The sequence below is a fragment of the Mesoplodon densirostris genome, chromosome 3 (genome assembly GCF_025265405.1).
Source record: "Mesoplodon densirostris isolate mMesDen1 chromosome 3, mMesDen1 primary haplotype, whole genome shotgun sequence".
Classification (NCBI taxonomy): Eukaryota; Metazoa; Chordata; class Mammalia; order Artiodactyla; family Ziphiidae; genus Mesoplodon; species Mesoplodon densirostris.
The window spans coordinates 114,155,327-114,168,435 of NC_082663.1; the positions used below are offsets into that span (position 1 = coordinate 114,155,327).

General features: G+C 53.0%; 1 protein-coding gene across 4 annotated transcripts in view; it reads left to right on the forward strand.

The window, feature by feature from the left end:
* The window catches only part of TCF7 (transcription factor 7), a 31,183-nt gene extending 22,017 nt beyond the window's left edge, over positions 1–9,166 (forward strand). Inside the window, exons 4-11 of one of the 4 annotated variants that reach the window (XM_060091942.1) lie at positions 732–843; positions 1,693–1,783; positions 3,387–3,479; positions 4,738–4,857; positions 5,278–5,440; positions 5,552–5,659; positions 6,186–6,234; positions 8,809–8,884. In XM_060091942.1, coding sequence (XP_059947925.1) covers positions 732–843; positions 1,693–1,783; positions 3,387–3,479; positions 4,738–4,857; positions 5,278–5,440; positions 5,552–5,659; positions 6,186–6,234; positions 8,809–8,831 — 759 coding nt within the window. In that variant the 3' untranslated portion in view covers positions 8,832–8,884. Of the gene's footprint in view, positions 1–731; positions 844–1,692; positions 1,784–3,386; positions 3,480–4,737; positions 4,858–5,277; positions 5,441–5,551; positions 5,660–6,185; positions 6,235–8,808 lie in introns of all 4 variants that reach the window. The other 3 variants (XM_060091941.1, XM_060091944.1, XM_060091943.1) reach the window with 3 other exon arrangements.
* The last annotated feature ends 3,943 nt before the right edge of the window (positions 9,167–13,109 follow it).

The window sequence follows — 13,109 nt, forward strand, 5'->3', positions numbered from 1 at the left end:
GAGCTAGGCCTTGGCCCTGAGCCGCAAACTCCCTGTGGTTGGGTCTCAGGGGAGCCCCCGTCCCAGTCTGAATATGAGTCAACTCATGACAAATCCATGTGACTAGCGTGAAAAGTAAGAGTCCTGTGGTGCTGAGGAAACAGGAAATGTGGAGGCTGGGTGGGTTGGCCCTGGGGGGAGCCTGGCCACAGCTGGCACCACCTTGCCCCACCTCCCCTGAGTTAGAGAGCTGAGGGAGCCCCTTCCCTATGTCAACAAATCCTCTTAAGCCTGAGGTGGTTCCAGAGGGTCAGACTCAAGCCCCTCAGTCTGGGGGCTAGAGGAGGGGGACAGCAAGCTCCAGGCTGTCTTAGGGCTGGAGGCTTGTGAGCAGCTCCCCAGACAAGCCATAGGGCCTCAGAGAAACTGGGGGATCTCTGAAACCAGGAGGCAGGGAGAATTTCCTGGGCAGGGGAAACGCCTCCTAGAACTGAGGGCCAAGAAAGACCGAGAGGCTCTCTAGGAGACTGGACTGCTTGGGCAAAGTTGGGTGGGGGGGCAGGGCCACTGGACACCAGGTGGCCTGAGTGGGGTCCTGTCCAGTGAAGCCTGCGGTTTTGATCACCTCCACTTTCCTCTGGTGGTTGGGCTGCCGCCACACAGCTCATTGGGGCTCTTCCTATATGTGCACCCCGGTCTCGTGCCTTCCTCCCTCAGGTCCCCCACATTCACCCACCCTCCTCGTTTTTCAGCACAACAAGGCCAGTCAGCCTTCCCACGGCGTCCCCCAACTCTCTCCTCTCTATGACCATTTCAGCAGCCCACACCCCACACCTGCTCCAGCCGACATCAGCCAGAAGCAAGGTATGGATCCTGGAAGGGATGGGAAGGGCCCAACAAGACCCAGAGCTTGGGAGTGGGGAGATCAAGTCCCAGCCTTCTGAGACCAGGTGGCTAGACCATGGAGAACCTGGGGCTGTGCAAACTCAGGGCCCCTCGAACATGCCCAAAAGATTGAGGAGCCTGAGGGCACCAAAGGGTTGGGGAAGGTGATACCTGGTCAAAATCTGAAGGCTTCAGGTTGAGGTAGGAGCCTAAATCCTGCATGACTACCCAATACCAGTATGGGAGTAGGCCTCTGTAAAGCTGATAAATATAAAACTTGTAGTCTTTCCCTCCCCCAGTGAGAAAATGGAAAGTGGTGGTTGTGATGGCTGATTCACCTCAGCCTCGGGCAAAGTCATTCTGAAATCAGCCATTGTCGGCTGTGGGAAACCTGCTGACTCAACCCTGGGGAGGAGGGGGCATGGGGGGCGCGGGGGGAGCCCTGGCTCCCCAGGCCAGGGGGTCTGCCTCCTGCCCGGAAAGCCAGGCTAGAGCCCCCAGCAGAGAGGCCCCAGTTACAGATCAGCATTGGACCAGGGTGTGGCAAGGTCTGGCCTCCCACTCCTGAATGACTCCAACTCTGCCATTGTCCAGCCACTGTCCGTAGGCAGGTCACCCAAACCCTCTGCCCTTGATTCCCCTAGCCTGTAAATGGGGCACTATTACCACATTGGGATAGTCCTGAACAAACCAGTATGTCTGGTCCTCCCTCTAGCACATGGAGATGGGATCCTAGGAGGGCCCCACAGGAGGCTCCAGGATGCAGTAACAAGCTGAAGTGGCCTCCAGGTCAGGCTGGCTCACTTACTCGGCCCCTCTCCACTGCAGGAGTTCACAGGCCTCTGCAGACCCCTGACCTCTCTGGCTTCTACTCTCTGACCTCAGGCAGCATGGGACAGCTCCCGCACACTGTGAGCTGGTGAGTGAGGGCCCAGTGGGAAAGGAGCACCTTGCACTGGTTGGACCCATACCTGCCCTTCCATTTTCCTCCTCCACCCTTCTGTGCTGAGCACCCTGATGCCAGCTCTGTACAGGTACTAGGGGCTGACCAGCAGCTCTATCCATGCCTCAGCTAGCCAGACATACTCCCTCTGGGAAGGCAGGAGACCTAGCTCCTGGTCCTAGCCCTATCACACTCTGCCGTAACGTCTGAAACTTTAACGGGGGAACCCTGGGCTGTTCAGGGCCATGAGTATGTGAGGAAGAAAAAGTAGGCCTGACCAGGGAGGTGGCAGCATGCATGGCCACGAGAGGCTGTTGCTTCTCAGTGGCCTGGTGGACAGAGGGATACTCCCACTTGCCTCAGTGTCTACTGCTGGCTGGTCCCTTCCTTGGCTGAGCTGCTTGAAGGGCAGGGCCCTTCTTGCCCCTATGGTGCCTGCTTCAGTGCAAGCCCCTGGCATTCTGCTTGGAGAGCCGTCTAAGGCTGGGCCAGGGAAAGACAGCCTGGATCCCATTCAGTAGGCCCAACTGTGAGCCAAAGGGCCCGTCTTCACCCGGATCTGGGCCTTGGCAGAGTACGTGACCCTTTGTTCATCATGCGCAGTTTGACCTAGGCAGGTCTCTAGCCTCTCTAGGTTGGGGCAATTACCCAAAGGCAGGAAAGCTTGGCTTCCCAGGAAGGCAGAGCAGGCCAGAAGCCCAACCTGGGGCCCGCCTGCCCCTTCCTACTTGCCCTTTATCCACGTTCAGCTCACTCTTCCATGTCCAGATTGTCTCCGGATAAAGCTCCACCTTGAATACAAATCAGGACTACCCTTACGAGTACCCCCAGGATTTAAGTGCACCGGGCAGGTTCTGGGAACCAGAGAAGCACTGCTGAAGCTGGTTGATCCTCAGGTCCCTGCCCTCTCAGAACTCATTCCACCCAGTGCACAAGTCAGGCAAGAGGCCAATTACAGAGCACTGTTAGCAGTGCTTTGAGGACTGTAGAAGCCTGGAGGGACACCTCATCCAGTTTGGGATCTCAAGGGCTTTCAGGAGAAAGGGTGTTTTGGCCAAGCAAGACCTTGACAGATGACCAGGAGAGTTTGAAGCAAAGTGGGACAGAAGAACAATCCTAACAGTGTCAACAGTGAGTGCAAAGGCCTTAGGGCAGGTGTGCAGGTATCAAGCCCGAATTTCAGGAGGTGAGGCTGGAGGGACCCCAGGGACCTACTAACCTGGGTCCCAGGAGAATGCTGCCATTTCTACCCCTTATACACGAGTAGAGGGAAGGTAAGCCTGTAGAGCAGGGGTTAGGAACCGGGCCGCACAGCAGGTGAGCGGCAGGGCAAGCCCCAAGTCTGTGGAAAAACATTCTTCCACAAAACCGGTCCCTGGTGCCAAAAAGGTTGGGGACCGCTGCTGTAGAGGGAAAGGTTGCCCTCTGGTGGCTGGTGTTTAAAACATACACTAGAGTGGTCCAAGCAGAAGCCAATTTTCCTTATTACACTAGGGGTCAGGCCCGAGCAAGGTGGGGAAGTCGTTCCCCACATTTGGCAAGTAGCCAGACTGCTAACAGCTATCTCTCCCAACCACAGGCCCAGCCCTCCTCTCTACCCCCTGTCCCCTTCCTGCGGATATAGACAGCACTTCCCTGCCCCCACCGCAGCCCCTGGCGCCCCCTACCCCAGGTGAGTCCCCTACCCTGCAGCTAGGCTCCTGCTTCCTGTTGCCCAGGCTTCAGTGCCCACAAGAGGCCATGCCCAGGCCAGTGCTTGCCCTGTGTCAGTCGTCTGTCCATCCGTCCGTCTGTCATTCTCCAGCCCCACGCTGCCCTATACCAGAGAATGAAGCCAGTGGGAGTGCAGGAGGCCTAAGCCCAGGCCATACAGTGCAGAGCACAACAGAGCAGCCAGAGGCAGTGCATGTACACGTGTGCAGGTGTGTGTGCACTCAACTCTGTTGTGCATCCTGCTGAGCAAAGGACTGAGTCAGGACAGCATCCCCCGAGCTCTGCCCAAGCTGAGGCAGCACCTTTTACATGTGTCTCCAACCTCTGGCCCTTAGGGGCCACCTGCTCAGTTATTCCATACCTGTGCAAGCAGTAAGGGACAGATTGGTATCCATAGAACATCAAGAAAGTAAAGTGGGAGCTATGTGTGTATGTGTGTCCTTTCACTTGGCTCACTCCCTCAGTGACAGGCTTGTGCGCAGGTATGGAACAAGGAATTCAACAGACATTTCTAGCCCTACTGGAGCCCACAGCCCAGGGTGGGAGGTATAGACACAGCAGCAGCAGTTGAATGGGCTAGCTGGGTGATGGGGAAGCCCCGAGGAGACCCCAGCCATGTCTGATGGGTCAGGGAAGGCTTCATGAAGAGGATAACATCTCTTGAGTGAGGGGAACAAAGGGAACATCAGTAGCTGGAGATGGCTGGGGGTGGGAAGTGATGGGAAATGGGGTGGGGGGGTGGGGCTAGAAATGTCAGCAGAGATGGCCATACAGGGCTGTGCAAGCCCTGGGGAGGAGCCTGGGTTTTATTCTGTGGGCAGTGGGGGAATTTCAACAGAAGTGGCCAAGAGCATTCAGGTGTTTTTAAAAGGTCACTCTGGCTGTTATATAGAGAGAGGCCTGGAGGGGTCAAGGAGGAAAGTAAGGGCAGCCACAGTGTGAGGCTGAGCTGTTGAGGGCAGGAGGTGAGAAGGGGATAGATTCAAAAGCTATTCAGGACTTTAGTAACCACCTGAATTTGACATACATGTAGATTTTTGCATCGTGTCTGTGCAGTGTGTTGGAAGCAGGTATTTGTATGTATTTCTGTGTACTTGTATGCAGGCCAGTGGAGGTGGGTATTTGTTCACCCTCTTGTACTGTGCAGGGGCCTCTCTGTGTCCAAAGATCTGGCCCGTACATACCTGGCTCAGTGTTAACTCTTCTTCTGCCTTTAGGTTCACCCATCCACCCCTGATGCTAGGTTCCGGTGTACCTGGTCACCCTGCAGCCATCCCCCACCCAGCCATTGTGCCCCCTTCAGGGAAGCAGGAGCTGCAGCCCTATGACCGCAGCCTGTGAGTGAAAAGACACTAAATGGGGATGGGGGGTGGGACAGGTAAGCAGACCTCAAGATACACATTCCTCCCACCAGGCCCAAGCCTGCTGCCTGGAAGGTCCAGGGACTGCCAGGAGGCCTCTGGCCAAGCCATCTTGTGGCAATTGCCACTGACCAGTTTTTTGATCCTCAGAAGCAGGAGGGGAGTGGGTGGATTTAGTTTGAGCCAAGAGGGGAGGGGTTTTCCTTACTTAGCTGCAGAATTCCTGTAAGGAAGTTACTTAGCTCTGCTCACCTACTTTGGGGCAGCTAAAAAAAAGATCCCATTTACAAAACCCTAGTATCCAGGCACTTACACATACACTGGACACACTAGAGGAGAGTGGTAGCATCAGGACACCGTGGGGGCCCCTGAGTGATCTGTTCATGTGTCCTTCAGGAAGACACAGGCAGAATCCAAGGCAGAGAAGGAAGCCAAGAAGCCAACCATCAAGAAGCCTCTCAACGCCTTCATGCTGTACATGAAGGAGATGAGAGCAAAAGTCATTGCAGAATGCACACTCAAGGAGAGCGCTGCCATCAACCAGATCCTGGGCCGTAGGGTGAGGCCACGGGGCAGGTGGGCTTGTAGGGGCGGGCCCTGACTACCTTCACCCCGGTGCAGCCTGCTGACTCCCTGATGCACCTCCATCTGCCCCCCTTCCCCTCTGCAGTGGCACGCACTGTCCCGGGAAGAGCAGGCCAAGTATTATGAGCTGGCCCGCAAGGAGAGGCAGCTGCACATGCAGCTCTACCCAGGCTGGTCGGCGCGGGACAACTACGTGAGTGGCCAACACACAGTAGGGCAACCTTCAAGATGCCGGGCCACAGTCTCACCAGGGAAGTTGGGACTACTGTCCTGAAGGCACAGAGGAGGAGGGGAAGTGGTGGAATAGAGGGTCCAAGGCCTCCCATGGCTAGCTCAGAAGAGGATCAGATGAGGGGAGCTGCCCCTAAAGGCAGGCTCATTTTCCCCAGCATGTACTTCCACACAGGGCTGTTGTCCAGTACTTGATTGGGCTACATCAGCACAAGTGGAGGAAGGGGCCCGGAAGTCACCTCCTGCATTCAGAAAGGAGACCAGTGTGGGAAAGGGAGGAGGAGGCCCCAACTGCCCCGTGGTAACCTAGCAAAAAGCGCAATCAAGAGACACCAAGGCCCCCAAGTCAGAGGGAACTGTGGACCTGGAATCCCAGCGGCAGCCAGGTACTAGGCAGCAGGCTGCAGGTGTCCCAACCACTCGCTCACTGGGGTTACAGTGTCCACCTCCCAGCATCCTCTAAGCATCCTCCGCTTTGCTCCCTGCAGGGGAAGAAGAAGAGGCGGTCACGGGAAAAGCACCAGGAATCCAACACAGGTGAGGCCTTCCCTCAGCAGTAGTGGAGGCTCCTCTCCGGGTCCCCAGCTCACGAGCGGCCCTGCTCTGGCCCAGGAGAGAGGCAGAGTACTGAGCCATGAGCCTTCAGGGCCTGGGCCCTCTGGAAATGAGGCCTGCACCTCACAAGTCAACCCCCAACAGGAGAAACAGCTACACTAAGTCCCAGGGAAGACCTGCAGAAGCCAATTCTTAGAGCAGTGCTTTGTGACCCACCACACACACCCCCTTGCAAGCCCTGCTAGCGACCAGCCTCTGCCAGAGAAGCTAGTGAGGAACTGTTTAAGACTAAACCCAAATGCTGCATCCTGGTTAGCTCTGCGGAGGTGAGCAGCAGGCTGTCTGGGTGGAGGCTGAGCCAGGCCCCATGCCTGAGCCCAGCAGTCCAGCCTAGCAATTTCTCTATCTCCCCACCCCCAGTTCTCACGGAGGCGCAAAGTGCACCCTGCCTCAAGTCTTCCTGTGGATGAATTCCTGTCCCAACTCTGATACTTCACACTCCGCATCCACAAGTGACTTTCTCAGCTGTGCTGCCCCACACAGGGAAGCTGGAGGCTAGGACTGGGGCACGGGAGAGTCCTCAGTCCTTTTTCTAAGGTTGAAGAATGGGCTTTACTTTCCTTCTGGAAAAGTATGTAGCATAGGCTTAAGCTACAGCTACAGGGGATATGGGTCAGGCAGACTGCACACTGGCAACGATGAAGAAAAACTGGATAAAATGGGCAGGGAGTTGGCGGGGGTAGTGGGGGCCCTAAGGCAGAAGAGGCTTGATCCCCACAGGCCCCCCAGGTTCTTCTCTGAGCTCCCTTGCTGCAAGGGGCCCCACAAGCCACAGAGAGGAGCCAGTCTGATAGGGTCCCCTCCCTCCCCACCCCCGCCATTCTTACCACTGCCTCTACACTGCCAGCTGGGTGCCACCCTTTCCTGATACCTTGGCTTTGGGCCCTGGGGCTCCCACTAGGGCTGGCTGTGCCGTGGAGAAGCCCTTGCCTGTAGGGACTGTGGGGTATCTGTGACTGGCTAACACTGATGTTACCTCTTCTTTCTGGGCCCTGCTCTGCCCTGCTGCCTGCCTGCTCGCCCTCTGCCCTGCTCTGCCCCTCTGGCATGGCTGTGAGCAGACCCTGGCTCGCCTAAGAAATGCCGTGCTCGCTTTGGCCTCAACCAGCAGACGGATTGGTGTGGTCCGTGCAGGTGGGTTTGTCCCCACCACTGTCCTCCCTTTGCTTCAAGCTGCTTCCCTTACTCTCTGCACATGTTCTGCTGGGCCTGCTGCCCTCCTTTGGCCCCTAGCCCCCAACATACCCACAGACTGGGGAGCCCATGCCTCCTAAGAATGGGAGTGAACACAGAACAGCTTGTGGGGAAGACCACTTGGGTCTAAGAGGAAGGAGAAGGAGAGACAATGATCTAGGAGGAAAGGCAGACTTAGAAGGTATTTCTGGTACCTGGTGTCCAGGGTTCCCTGGTAATGTTGGTCTGATGCTCACCAGGCCTAGCAGGTCCTCAGCAGACAAATCACACACACAGCATTTAAATGGCCTGAGCCCCTGTTCCCAGGCCTCAAAGTCATCATGGTCCACCAGCTCCCTCACTTCTTCCAGTTGGGGTCCCTGCTGTACCATACTGAGCCCTTAATTCTAAGAATAACAAAGTGACTGTAGTAGAGAAAAACCTGAATAACCTGAATGCCCAGTGGCCATGTGACTTACATCATGTACGTACTGAGACCAGAGGGCTCAGAGAGGTAGGGAGATGAACAGAGGTACCCCTGGTAGCCATACTCAGGCCCTGTGGCATTAAACCTGTATGTTTCACCATACAACAGAGAAATATTTGTGTATGGGAAAAGAAAGTATACCTACCAAATGACTAAAGTTGCCTAGTTGAGGTTCAGGCCAGGCCTGCTAGGGCCAAGGCTGAGGCTGCTCCAGGCAGTAAGTTCACTGACTCTCGGGAATACTTGTCCAGCCCCTATGAATGCCCACCATACTCCTGTCCAAGGGCAAAGAGGAATTTGGGGGAAATAAGTATGTGTGTGTATGTACACATGATGGGAGGCAACCCTGTTCTCAGAGGAGGCCCTGTTCCATCCATTCCATGCTAGTCAGAAACAAAGTGTTGTCCAGAGAATAAGATGGTAGGAATGGATAAGGCAAGTCACTGTCCATTTCTTTCCCTTCTCTGCCCCTAGCCTAGCTCTGAACATTTGGATTGCTCAGCCCTAGAAGCCACAAGCCCATTGTAGCACCCCCCACTTCCTTAATCAGATCTGAGCCCCAAAAACATGTGAAGCAGAGCCTCAACAGCCTAGACTAGGAGATAGCTGCCCTGGAAGACAGCAGGCAGCCCACAGGCCAAGCTACAAAAGGTCCCTGTGCCACCTTGTGGCTCTGCTGGGAGCTGCACCTGTCCCAGGTCTGGGCCAGGCTCAGCAGTTGTAGCGCTAAGCATGAAGGCACAGGCATATCACCTAAGTCATGGGGAGCTAGGCCTATTCAAGGACAGCATTTTTTGGTTGTGGAGTATGACTATGAATTCACCCTCTGTTTACAGATAACTCTCTTCACTATTCCTAGGAGGAAAAAGAAATGCATTCGGTACTTACCCGGAGAAGGCCGCTGCCCCAGCCCCGTTCCTTCCGATGACAGTGCTCTAGGCTGCCCCGGGTCCCCAGCTCCCCAGGACTCGCCCTCGTACCTCCTGCTGCCCCACTTCCCCACAGAACTGCTTGCTAGCCCTGCGGAACCGGCGCCTACATCACCAGGTCTCTCGGCCACTCTCAGCCTCCCAGCCCCCTGGGCCCCCTCAGGCTCCTCACAGCAACCTGCAGAGTACACAGGTACAGCAACAGGAATCTCAGAGACAGGCAGCCTAGCATGCACAGGACACATGGCTTCCTCCAGGGGCCCACCCTCTGAGAGGAGACGACAGAGCCCCAAAGCACGTGGAAACCGGCCAGGGGCCCTGTTGGCTCCCTCTCAGAGTCCAGGCCCTGGAGATTTCAGAGGCTGCACATCTTCTGCCTGAACATGGGGCCATCAATTCAAACTGCTCCAAGTGGTGGGAATTAGATCTGCGTTGTGTCATTTGATTAAGGGCATCCCCTCATGCCTATGGCAGACTGGATCTATTTTTTTTTTTACCATCTATCTTACTAGCCAGATGCCCCTCCCTGCCTCCCTTGCTTTTCTGCTATAGGTCATAGATGCACTGGACTGAGCCCAACTGCTTTCCCTACTTCCCCCACCCAACCCCACCACTGCCACACCCTCCCCGTACCAGATACTTCATGGACCAAGAACAAGCTGGTTTACCAAACAAATATGGTCACAACCACAAAGCTCAAGACAACAGTGCTTCTCTCTTAAGGGCCTGGAGAAGCCCTGTTTACAGAAAACCAGCTGCTATCTGTAAGCTGGACCAAAGGAAGCTTCTTGCCACGTTCTTTGGAGCTTACAAGAGGAGTGAACGGAATAGGTTAAATTTAGGCCTATCACCCTAGCCAACAGGAATAACCTGACACTACCTTAAAGGCAAGTGTGGGTGGTGAGGGTATGTGGCTCTAGCTCAAATTACTCAGAAATGTTTCCTAAGAAACTCAACCACCTAAGAAGCCCTGATACCAAATGCCTCAGTCACTAGTAGCTGCAGTCAACAGTTCAAGTAAGTCATGGCTCAAAATCTGGTGTGCATCCTTACCCGCTCTTGAGAGCCTTTTTCACAGATCCAGTTCCAGCCTATCCACATCATTCTAGCCAGCTCTCAGACAGTTGTAAGAGGGCAAACCAAACCTCAGGACAGCCAGTGCCTATCTTCCAGCATGAAAGTAGGCCAGCTTCAGTTTCCCTATGGGGCTGCAGGAAGAAAGGCTATTACAACCAAAGCAAGGAGCCCAGAAAACCTCTAGTGTTGGATGTCGGGTTTGCACCACAGCCTACTTTAACCCATCTCTGAGCCAAGCTTCAACCCTGAGCCTTAAAAAACAAATCTTTTTTTAATTTAACTTAGTTGGGTTTTTTGCCTCCTCTTCACTGTACATATAGCCTGAGTCCAAAGAGAAAGGGCTATCTCCATACCCACACACCCCCTCAACAAAAGCCTTTAGTTCCTACTTTAGCCACTGGCTTCTCAGAATCCAAAGATCATATGTTCTGGTGTAGTGCTGCAAGAAGTCTTGAGAGAGAAAAGACCATTGTAGTATTCAAAATATTTTTGTAATAATGCATAACACAGAAAAATTTCTGATATGAGAATAAAGATACTTTTTACTGGGTTTCTTTTTCAAAGCTTGACTCTGAGGAATAAGCTGTTTCAGTGACAGAGTATAACACTCTTTCCTTCTCCACAGCCACAAAGTTTATTCTCTATTATGGTACACATGTTCTCAAGACCTTGAACCTACACAAGCCAGGGATTGATTCTTGTCATCTCTCCTTAAGGGGCTTGGGCCCTGCTCCAACCCAGAGAGCGGGGCTCATGCTAGGTATAAGTTCCCATTGCAAGCCTTGATCTTAACCCCCAGTCCTCTGAGCTCACCCGTGATGCAGGCACAGGCCAACCTACCCCACTGCTCATATGAGAGTGGACTGGAAACTGCCGCCACAGCCCCTAAGAAAACCCAACCAGAAATAGGCACGTATCATCACTGGGCTCCATTTTCCTCTGAAGGCAGAGAGAAAAGACACAAGTACATAGCCTATTTGGAGGAAAACATGAACACACAGGAATCTTATAACCTGGTATCATCACAAAATCCAAAAGATGGGTATTTTAATAACACCCTTTCCTCCCAAAGACTGTAAGGTACATGAAGTATTTCTTGAGGTAGTCATATTCTTACACAAAACTTCTGAAGACTGATAAATCTACCGTCTACTTTTTCCACAGCAGTTTCCATCATGTTAAAGTATAAACTTCTTGAGACCCATCATGAATGTAAAAGGTGTCACAACGCCACCTCAAAAGGTCAGTCAACCATTAGGTACAAATGGTGGGTAAGAAGTATTACAACAGCCAGCCGCTGGGTCACCATAATGTAATTTTCACTTAACAGAGTTAGTTTTTTGGATTTTATGTTTAAAAATATAAAGAAAGTCATCTTCCAGAGTAGTGTCTATTTAAAGTAGGCCACTGAATGCTGTAATCCTAGACTTGCTTTTTTCTGCAAGGGTGCTAGAGGAGACCAGCCATTCTCTTGACATCTGTCCCATTTAAAGAATTCCGCTCTGGCTACTGGCCTAGTTGTTTCAAAAAACATTTTAACCAAGGCTTATGCAAGACTGGGTTGCTGCATCTGATCTGGTGTCTTATTTACAGCACAGGGGGTACATGAACAATGCACTCTTTGTGTATGTGAGGGTAAAGAGGGGGGCCTTGGCAACTTTGCTAAAATCAAACCAGCCTTTTAAAAGAAACTGACTTCAAAGAGGAAACTCAAATCTTCCTAGATCATACCAGCACATTCCTGTGGGGGCACAGGGTGACTTGAGAGTGTAGCCGCAAATTCAACTTCAAATACCACAGCAGTCCCACCTCATTTCCAGCCAAAAACATGCCGTTTTCTGAGACATAAGACATCCCAACCTCCCTTACACATTCCTAGACAACTGGCAAATTTGCTTGAAATACAGATCTTGATCCCTCCCCTGCTACAGCTGCTCCCCCTGCCCTCCTAGGCTCAGAAGACATGGTGAGGGCTCAGCCCAACAAGCTAGCAGGGCCTTCCCAAGTCTCCCAATTTGAGGGTGTTTCCCCCTTTACAGGAAGCTCTGTGGCTAGACTCTCTTCTGAACTGTAACTACATTCTGGATGGCCCAGAAGCAACGCTGCCCAGCTCTACTCAGTGTACCATAAGCCTGGCTAGGAAGGCCACATGTACAGTGAAGCAGAATGGTTCTTTACATTGTTCCAAAGAATAAGAAAGGAATCAGTTCCTGCATGCATTTCTACGGGGGAAAAAAAAAAAAAAACAGCACAGAAGGAGCAAGGCTAACACAGACTTGCCAGGCCTATAAGATTTGAGACCAAAAACTAATTCATTATATTAAAAGAGCTGAGTTGGCTTTTCTGTGAGGTTAGAAAAGCTGCTTTAGCATGCCTGTTTCTCAGGTCTCTTGAGAGCTTAAGAGTTCACCAAGGGTCCTTGAAACAGAGCTGGCCACCAAAGCAGAACCTGGTTCCTAGGTTGTGTCAAGTCCCCCAACTACTCTGATCACCTTCTGTTTCAGATCTCAAATCACCATGGGCTTCTTTTTTTGTTTGTTTACGCGGGCCTCTCACTGTTGTGGCCTCTCCTGTTGCGGAGCACAGGCTCCGGGCGCGCAGGCTCAGTGGCCATGGCTCACGGGCCCAGCCACTCCGCGGCATGTGGGATCTTCCCGAACCGGGGCAGGAACCCGTGTCCCCTGCATCGGCAGGTGGACTCTCAACCACTGCGCCACCAGGGAAGCCCACCATGGGCTTTTTAACTCAGGCTCCCAAAGTCTGTACTCGTCTGCTTGTCCACAATGGGCAGTGGGGGTCTGAGAGGAGCTATAACTGAATGCTGTACTCAGGGAGTACAGCAGGAAGTTTTACAACAGAGAATATAGATGGGGATATTCCCATAGTCAATTCCCTCGAATAAAAGCCCACCTTAGAACAAGAGACATTTTGAAGTTGTTAAGAACAGTATGGGACTGGACAAAGAGTTAACTGGAAAGGGCATAATTCTATCCTAGGGTAAGGGTAGGAACTATCCTATCCCTAGCAGTCCCCATGAGTTAGGTCACTAGCAACCTAAAGTAAGGGATATTTCAGCAGCTATGAATTATAAGGGAGATAGTTCAGGCTGCCACTTCTTTTAAGTTCCCCCG